Raw genomic sequence first — 9,727 nt, 5'->3', positions numbered from 1 at the left:
GGTGAAGACATCAAGCTGCAAACAGATTATAGTAGTAAATAAATATTTCAAGTTGATTTGCAACTTGTATTGTCATGGTAACGGCACAAAATTGCAAGTTTGAGAAAGATGACGCATATTAGTAATTAATGTGTAGGACAAAGATAGCTACACATTTGCGCTGCACCATCTATTTGTCACCRTGACTTGAAATCGGGCTCTCAGTGTGTAAAGTCATGTTGATTAAAASTATTAAAATACAAAGTAAAAACAAAACAATTCGATCAGAGAGTTTGATGGCTATGTAATGCTATCGTTCAAATTCATTATTTGGTTTGCTTCTCACATCGTTCAACTTTTTTTTGAAACATTTGCCATGCTTCTTGGTCATCGTTATGTAAGCGATTCATTTAATTTATTACATTTTATTTTCACAAGAAATTATCCATAAACAGTGTGTGCTAAAACACACTGCCCCTGTTTAGGTAAAACTGTGATAAGCCTCAGGATTCAAACATATGTGTTGTATATGGAGGTGATCAATTTAATGATATTAAATATGTATACATATTTAATTAATTGTCGAAAAAAAAAATACTTCTAATAAAAGCGATCTAGTGCAATATGCGAGGCAATATGAGACCTACGTACTATAAAAAGTCTACATAAAATGAATGAAAATCTAGATATCMACGTAGGTTCAAGAGAAAAAACAGCAATTATTTTAGAATTTAATAATAATAATAATATAGAGAAAGCTATTAGAAGAAATAATCATATGATGAGGACAAACAAAGTATGGAAAAAACAGTTAAATTTATAAATGAATCAGGATTTTATATCCTTTAATTTTATCATCCAAGAAAGAAACAAAAAAAAATTTTACCAAGATCAGAGGTATTTCCCAGAATAAAAAAGCATGGCAAATATAAAAGAATTGAATTGGAGCAATTGTAAAACGATAATTTGAAAGTGAGAGATTTAGTATAAATGGAATCGGTATATAAACCGTAGTACATATAATTATTTTGAAGTAGCTATAATCYAGAAAGACAAATATTGTTACCCAATAATAAAAAAATAAATTAAATGATTGACATTCTTMTATTATACTAAGATGTGAAGGCGTTCTTCGTTTGATGATGCAGACGCTTAAGAAAGATAAAAAACGAAATTTGAATACATTCCCTACCCGATAGACTGAGTTATTTTGGTCGAAAATAAATGCCCGAAATTACATTTTAAAAATAAAATCTTAATGGATGCCATGACTTTGCGTTAATATTAATCACAAATAACTTGTTCGGCTCATAAGTGGACTACGTCCACCAATTTTATGGAATTTATTGAAGGATAAAAAGCGCAGTTTTTTAGAGTTCTTAAAAGATAACGAAATTACTTATAAAGAAATAGATTATAAACATGGAAAAGGAAATTTATATGAATATAGTATACAAAATGATTAAAATTTTTAAAGAATTAATAATGATGTTGAATAACAATAAGGCAAAAAAAGCTGGGAAATATTATTTTAAATTAGAAGAATTGCTAGATAAATAGGAAAATTACATTAACGAATATAATCTTTTAAAGCAAAACATAATTATAAAATTAATGCTAATCCATTAAACCTGTTTGACTTTATAAATAAAAATAACTACTCCTATAAAATTAATTTGAGTACGTGGTTGACCGATCTATGGTTTACGTTATTTAAAAGAAAAATATAATACATAATAACAAATGATCTTTTATGCTTTATACAATATAGAATTTCTGTGGGGGGTGGCTATCCCCCACTGAATTTACGCGATATTAAGAAAGACTTAAAGAAAATTTTAAAAAACTATAAAACAGAATACCAAATAATAAATTATGATAAGATTAAAAATGAATTATCATATTATAAAAAATTGATAACAAAAGATATTATAAATGTTTCGCCAGATAATTTAAATAAAACATTATGGATTTTATTGAGTGGTGTTTGTAATTTTAAATCCCTAATAATAACATTAAATACAAAAACGGATCAAGAAATTAAAGAATATTATATTACTTTGGAAGAAATATTTTATTCATATTTGGAATACACTAAAAAGTTTTATTTGAATATAGGAGAATCACTTGAAAAGATAGTCAGATAAAGCAAATTGAAACGATAATTGAAATTAAGAAAGATGGTTAAAAATATTATCAAGTTAACCAAAGACCATTTAATAGTATAATAGTTTTATAGCAAAGATTCGGTAATAAACAATATAACAACAATTGTRGTAAAGACATGTTTCCATTATAATTTAATCGATGATGACAATGTAAACAGATAACTCATCTTTGATAACCTAAGCACAACAAATTGTCCTTAAAAAAATTGAATATATCGTAGGTATGCCTTTCTTCCGATAAATGAGATTATTCACTTACTTCCAAGTATAAAAAATAGCTGCAGTCAAATACCTATTGTGATTTGGACAACCTTTCTGGATTATGATACTAGCAAACTAAGAATAGTCAGCAGYTTTAAGCAGATATTTTCTCTGCGATATTTAAAAACCTTTACAAAAACACAAATTCAGATAAGCAATTGCCTACCTGTACCTAATTTTAGGTTAAGTACAACACGTGTTACAACTTCCAGTGATAACAGTATAATAAATATAATTATTCTAGTTATTAATTACTACCATGTTTTGGACATTGCGAAAACAATGTTTTTCTTTTATGACACTGAAAAACGATTACAACAATAGACTTAAAAACCACGTTCGTGGGTCAGTCAGGATTCAGTTATTTGATTTACTTTAATTTTCGACACAACCGTTGAAAATGAACAGAATGTCAGACGAATTACATTTTACTTATAACATTTAATAAATATCAAGACATTGACTTACCTGTTAAAAACGATTGGACATCTAATAAATCACAAACGCCTTCTATGCAAACGCCACCGACAAGTAAAAAGGGAAACTGAATTATCGACCGAAACAGCGCCGCGCGCGATCCTGGTCTAGATGGCGCCATCCATATTATCGTTTTGCATTAAATTTTATTATAAAAATATGTAAGCTTTTTAATAGTATCACAATCACAAAATTAAAAAAAACTCAAATTTAGTAAGTTGTGTTACAAAAACAAATTATAACTACGTAACAATAATGACATTGTTGATTGCCTATCACGTTTTTTTAAACGAGTAGGCCGATGTGTCAGCGTATTTTTGAAGGATACCAACGTTCGACCGTCTTCTGTTTAATAAAAACGCTCAAAAGTCAAAATGTCAAAATTCGTTATTAAATCTAAGCGCTTAAAAAATAAATTTGGATACACCATAATTAAATTCGGACAAAGTCCTCATGAGCGTCCACAAAGTCATTTTTTTAATCAATAAGAAAATTAGCATAGAAAATATAATACAGAGTGGTTATAAATGATTTTCATCTAGCCAGCTGTGAATTTTCCATGTAAAATAAAAAATGCCGCTTTACGAAAATAGGGGTACCTACTTGTTGTAACTCAAAATTAAAAAATCGCCGTTTACTAAGCGTCCACTTCGAAAATAGACTTCAATTATAAACTTGTTTTCTTCCAAATATACATTATTATCAATTATTATTGGAAATTAGTTGAAACAATAAAAATTTAATTAACAACAATTTATTATTAATTAATAAGTGACACTAATGACAGAACTAGAGCTTTCAAAAAAGTAGAGCAGCACAAATAAAGTTACATGCAAAAAAGTTACAAAGCTGGCTAGATGAAAATCATTTATAACCACTCTGTATATTCAATCCGAAAACGACTGTATAAGATCCAAGGCGTGTTGGTAAGATATTCGCGATCAATCCAAGGGGTCTAATAATAATACTAATAAAAATTAATGCTTTTAGGTCTTTTTCGGATGTTTACCTTTGGGAGAACAGCTGAATTTCTAAGATTCTGCCTTGTTTTTTAAGACGCCAAATGTCSTGGCCCAGAAGTAAAAAGCCATTTTGGGGTGTTCAAAAACAAGACATTTTGTTAGTTTTTTAGAGCGTTCTTGAGGTAATTTTCCATTATTTTGGGAGATTTTAACGGTTTTTTCGTGTGCCCAATTTTTGGTGGTCTACACATATTTRGGAACTTTTGAGGTGGATAAAAATTAATGATTTTTGAGAGGTTTTGGGCCCTTTTCGGTTGTGTGCTAAATTTGTAAGATTTTGCCTTGTTTTTTAAGACGCCAAATGTCCTGGCCCTGACTTGGTTATCCAATAATCGCTTTTTTTTTATTTAAACACAAACCAGATCCGTGATTTATGACAAAATGGTATAATTTGCCAACAAAAGAATCATTTATTGGTAGCCGACCGCTTTAAAGGGTCTTTTTGTTGTAAACCTTGGACTCTTACCCCAATTGCAGTTCTCCATTGTCACCTAAATTTACGATGGCACAAGTTGCAGGTCTTAAATAAAAATGATTTTCAAAGTTAAGATGGAAAATTCCATTTTATTCAAAATCTAATTGGTATTTTTTTTTCTCTGATTTTGTAAACAATTGTAGGAAGTGAATCTGCGTAGGTCAGTATAAAAATTAGAATTAAACTTTTTGGGAGAAAATTACTTTTAATTTTTTTTTGACTTTGTAAATGATAAATTACCAAAAAATTAGAGAATGTTCCAGGTAAGTGTGAAAAAAATCAACAATTTTATTTAATTTCTTTTCTGCGCGTAACCGATGCCCCTCCCGGTATATGTTTTTTTACAATTATTCAGTAAAGGTACAAAAATTTTGTCAATAAAAGCCACAAATAACATTAAACAGAGTTACAGGTTAAAATACAGCTTCCTTGTTTCCGCTTCTAATAGCGTGTAACAAAAAAACTTGGAAAATTATTTTTCCAACAGGAATAAATAGAGTCTAAACTCTCATAACTTTGAAATTTTTATAGATAGATTTTTTCCATGTTCCTGGTTTTGGCGCACTCTGTATGTGCATATGATGAAGAACGTTACACCTTCAACTTTTAAAATCGCGATATTTCAGGAATGGTGATTCTTAGAAAAAAAGTATAAAGACCATTTTTGTAGACAATTTCAAGATCGATAATTTTTGTCTGGGCTACTTTTTTGATAAAACTTAGCGTTTTCGAAAAAAATCTAAAAAACCTCAAATTTTGACTTTTGACTCCGAATAACTTTTTTAGCACACATGGGATCGATGGGGACTTTTGACTCTTTATTCCTAATGGTGTACCCAAGAGCTCCACCTTTAGCTCTGTCGGAATTTTAGTTATTTGAAATGTCTATTTTGACCGGACTATTTAGTGAGAATTTGTTCAAAACCATGGCGGACAAAATGGCCGAGGAGGGGTACCTGGGGGCCGGCTACGACCACCTCATCATCGACGACTGCTGGATGGGGGAGCACCGGGACGCGCAGGGCCGGCTCCAGCCCAACTCGACGCGGTTCCCCAGCGGGATCAAGGCCCTCTCCGACTATGTAAAAATTTCCCCAAAAAATCGACAAAATCCCCCAAAATTTAACCTAGGTGCACAGTAAGGGCCTCAAATTCGGGATTTACTCCGATTATGGTACCAAAACCTGTGCCGGGTACCCAGGAAGTCACGGCCACCTTGAAACCGACGCCCAAACCTTCGCCGACTGGGGCGTCGATTACCTCAAACTCGACGGCTGTTACGCCGATTTGGACGACCTTGAACCTGGGTACATCCAGATGGGCAAATACTTGAACCAAACCGGACGACCCATCGTCTACTCCTGCAGCTGGCCCGCCTACCAGGAACCCAAAGGGATCAAAGTATGCAACCAGTCATACACGGTTTTATGCAACCAAACATACACGTCACTTTTTCAGCCAAATTACACCGCTTTACGGGACACGTGTAATCTGTGGCGTAATTGGGACGACATCGACGACACGTGGTCCAACGTCACCAACATTCTGAAGTGGTTTAGTGAGAATCAGGACCGGATTGCGGAATTTTCGGGCCCGGGCCACTGGAACGACCCTGATATGCTCATAATCGGCAATTTCGGGCTGAGTTACGAGCAGAGTAAGGCCCAAATGGCGCTGTGGGCCATCATGGCAGCCCCCTTGATCATGTCGGTGGATTTGAGGACGATTGAGCCGAAATTTCGCGATATTTTACTAAATCGAGAAGTAATAAAAATCAATCAAGATGCTTTAGGGATCCAAGGACGCTTGATTACGACTGTATTTTGTCATTTTAATTGTGATTTAAGTTAATTGAGTGCTTCTAGATCAAAAAGATTGATGTTTGGACCAAACCGATTTTGCCCAATGAGGGGGCCCCCTCGTACGCTGTGGGGTTTTTGAGTAACCGTGTCGACGGCTACCCCTACAGGCTTAACGTGACTTTAGCCCAATTGGGTATAAATCAGGCCGAAAAGTACAAAATTCAGGTAATTACGTATTGTTGGTTGCCTATTCACTACACCAAATTTACATTTTTTGTATAATTCATAAAGATAACTTTAAAAGCACAATTTATCTAATTATCAAGCTTCAATTGGGCATAAATTACGCTAAAAATTACCAAATTTAACTAGTTGGTGTATTGTTGGTTGCAGGGCCAAAAACACTAAAATTTGCTATTTTTTTGCATAATTTATTAAATAAGACTGAAAAAACATCGTTCGTCAAACGAAAATGTCAAACGTGTGATTTTGAACATAAATCAGACCAAAAATAACAAATTCTGGTAATTGGTGTATTGTTGGTTGCCTTTATAATATACCAAAATTTGCATTTTTTTTTGTATAATTTATAAAAATAATTTTAAAACCACAACTTATCTAATAATCAAGCCTCAATTGGGCATAGATTAAGTCAAAAATTACCAAAATTAAGTAGTTGGTGTATTGTTAGTTGCCGGGCCAAATACTCCAAAATTCGAATTTTTTTTGCATACTTTATGAAATAGGACTGAAAAAACATTGTTCGTCTGATAAACAGTGTCAAAAATGTCAAACGTGTGATTTTGAATATAAATCAGACCAAAAATAACAAATTCCGGTAATTGATGTATTGTTAGTTGCCTATCCAATATAACAAAATTTGCATTTTCTACATAATTGATGAAAATAACACTGAAAAGACCACTTTATCTAATAATTAATTAGTGTCAAAAATGCCTCATTTGTGACTTTGGCCCAATAGAGAATAAATCAAGCCAAAAATTACAAAAGTGAAGTAATGGCGTGTTATTGGTTGCCTATTCAACACAACAAAATTTACGTGTTTTTTATAATTAAAAAAATAACTCAAAAAGCACAATTTATGTAATAATCGGGCATCAATTGGGTATAAATTAGGCCACAAAGTACCAAATTTAGGTAGTTAATGTATTGTTGGTTGCCTAGCCAAATACACCAAAATTTGCAATTTTTCACATAATTAATAAAAATAACACTGGAACACATAATTCCTCTGATAAATAGTGTCACAAATGTCAAATGTGTAATTTTGGGCATAAATCAAGCCAAAAATAACAAATTCCGGTAATTAGTGTATTATTTGGTTGCCTTTCCAATACACCAAAATTTGCATTTTTTGTATAATCGATAAAAATAATACTGAAAAGCACATTTCTAATAATTAGTTTTCAAAGTTTCCTAATTGAGGATCAATTAGTCCGAGAAGTACAAAAGTCAAGTAATGGCGTATTGTTGGTTGCCTATCCAACACTACAAAATTTTGGTGTTTTTTTATATAATTAATAAAAATAACTCAAAAAACACAATCCATCTAATAATCAGGCTTCAATTAAGCATAATTTAATCCAAAAATTACCAAATTTAGGTAGTTGATGTGTTGTTGGTTGCCTATCCAAATACCCCAAAATTTGCAATTTTTTGCATAATTGACAAAAATAAACATAGTTCGTCTGATAAAAAGTGTCAAAAATGTTAAACGTGTGACTTTGGGCATAAATCAGGCCGAAGATAACAAAATCCGGTAATTGGTGTATTGTTGGTTGCCTCACTAGCACACCAACATTTGCATTTATTTTGCATAATTGGTAAAAATAGCTTTAAAAAGCACAGTTCATCTGATAATGGAGGTCAAAGGTTAACTAATTGAAATTTTGCAGGACGTGTTTGACCCCATGACGCGCGAGGTTTCGCAAAATGAGACGATTTTCGTGAGGGTGAAACCCACAGGTGAGTGGTCATAGAAGAAAGTCGCTTCAAATACGAATAGAAAGTAAAACGATTAGAAAGTCAGTCTCACCGAATTTCATTCATTTTTTAACTTTCGCTATTATCACGCAAAAATTAAATAAAAATATTTTTTTAATATTTCATCCTTGGATACATAAACATGGGATTAAAACTTTTGATTCTCCGAATCAACTTTTGTTTGTTTAAAACGATGATTCACGTTGCAGAGTGATGAAATCCAATTTCCGCCTAGCTTTCTCAAATATTTAATCACATGTTTCGAATTTCTAATCTTCTTTCACAAAAAACTAGGAATATTTTTAAAAATTCCTTCAATTTGGGCCCGATTTCACCTCAACCTTGTCTGATTCGAAACTTTTACTTCCGCTTTTCTGGGTCAAGTTCAATGAAAACCGTTGACTCGTTTGGAATAAATAAAAATATTGGATTTGTTTCAGGTGTCGTCCTCCTCACAGCCACGCCCATTTTGGACAAACAAAAGTGAAAAAATTGTAACACAACAAACAAATAAATTTTTTTCATTGATAACAATTTTTTATCACTTTTGGAGGAACTTTATTATTATTGCGACTTTACAGTCTGTTCCAAATTGCTCAGAACATGCTGAAGTTTACAGTGTTGCCGGGTTTGATGAAATTTCAACACGCTTGCTGATTTAGTGTAAAAAAATAAATGTAGAAAATAGCCAATATTGTTTTTAGACCTTTTGCCCTCATTTTCACGTTTTTTAACCAGAAACTTGATTTTAAAAAAATCTAGAAAAAATTGTTCTGTTTTTTTTTATAAAACTTTACTAAACAGAGTAAAAAATGACTACTATTTCGTAAAATTTCGTTAAAAACAAGCCAAAAATCAAACAAAATAGACCAAAAATCAGTACTTAAACACGTTTTTGAGATAAACACAAAGAAATTGAAAAAATTTCGTTTAAATAGGCTTAAAAAGTACAAAATTAAATCCAAATTAATGTTATTTTTCAGCTTGTTTCACTCTTCCTTCGTTATTAAACCAGAGGTTCATTTATTTTGTCCAAAAACGCCTAAAAATTACAAAAGGAGTTGATATTAATATTATTTTGTTTGTTTCGTTCGATTTAACTGGTTTTTAAGCAAAATTAAGAAAAAAATAAGCAGAGAAAACGCAAAATTTCCCCAAAACAAGCCAAAAAATCAACAAATTAAGGTTATTTTTGCACTCTTCGAGCGATTTAACACGTTTTTAACGCAATTATTTCGCAAAATTTTGTTAAACACAAGTTGAAAAACCACAAAATTATGTAATTGAAAGCAGATTTTTAAGCTAAAAACTCCGTTTCTGCCATTCTGTGTCAAAAATCACCAACAACTTCAATCTGGGGAATTTTATTTCCGTGAGCTGGCAAGACTAATTCGTTTGTTGGCAACCAAAATCCCCGTCTCGAGTCTCCGCCCATTGTGAGCAATTCGAAACAGATAGTAGTGTGTGATGAAAAAAAAAATAGTAAAATAAAAATAAATAAATAATAGTAAAATAAATGTAGAAAGTAACAGATTACGA

At 31.9% G+C, this 9,727-nt stretch overlaps 1 protein-coding gene across 2 annotated transcripts in view; it reads left to right on the top strand.

Moving 5' to 3' along the window:
* The window catches only part of LOC123010678 (alpha-N-acetylgalactosaminidase-like), a 13,801-nt gene extending 4,935 nt beyond the window's left edge, over positions 1 to 8,866 (top strand). The window contains exons 2-7 of one of the 2 annotated variants that reach the window (XM_044407749.1): positions 5,290 to 5,464; positions 5,514 to 5,783; positions 5,841 to 6,200; positions 6,248 to 6,409; positions 8,101 to 8,170; positions 8,629 to 8,866. In XM_044407749.1, the coding sequence (XP_044263684.1) occupies positions 5,290 to 5,464; positions 5,514 to 5,783; positions 5,841 to 6,200; positions 6,248 to 6,409; positions 8,101 to 8,170; positions 8,629 to 8,675 (1,084 nt within the window). In that variant the 3' untranslated portion in view covers positions 8,676 to 8,866. Of the gene's footprint in view, positions 1 to 5,289; positions 5,465 to 5,513; positions 6,201 to 6,247; positions 6,410 to 8,100; positions 8,171 to 8,628 lie in introns of both variants that reach the window. The other variant, XM_044407748.1, reaches the window with a different exon arrangement.
* The last annotated feature ends 861 nt before the right edge of the window (positions 8,867 to 9,727 follow it).

Source organism: Tribolium madens, unplaced genomic scaffold, assembly GCF_015345945.1.
Source record: "Tribolium madens isolate multiple individuals breed KSU strain unplaced genomic scaffold, Tmad_KSU_1.1 Scaffold_91;HRSCAF=231;Tcas5.2_LG7, whole genome shotgun sequence".
Taxonomy (NCBI): Eukaryota; Metazoa; Arthropoda; class Insecta; order Coleoptera; family Tenebrionidae; genus Tribolium; species Tribolium madens.
This window is presented reverse-complemented; position numbering and strand designations above follow the sequence as displayed.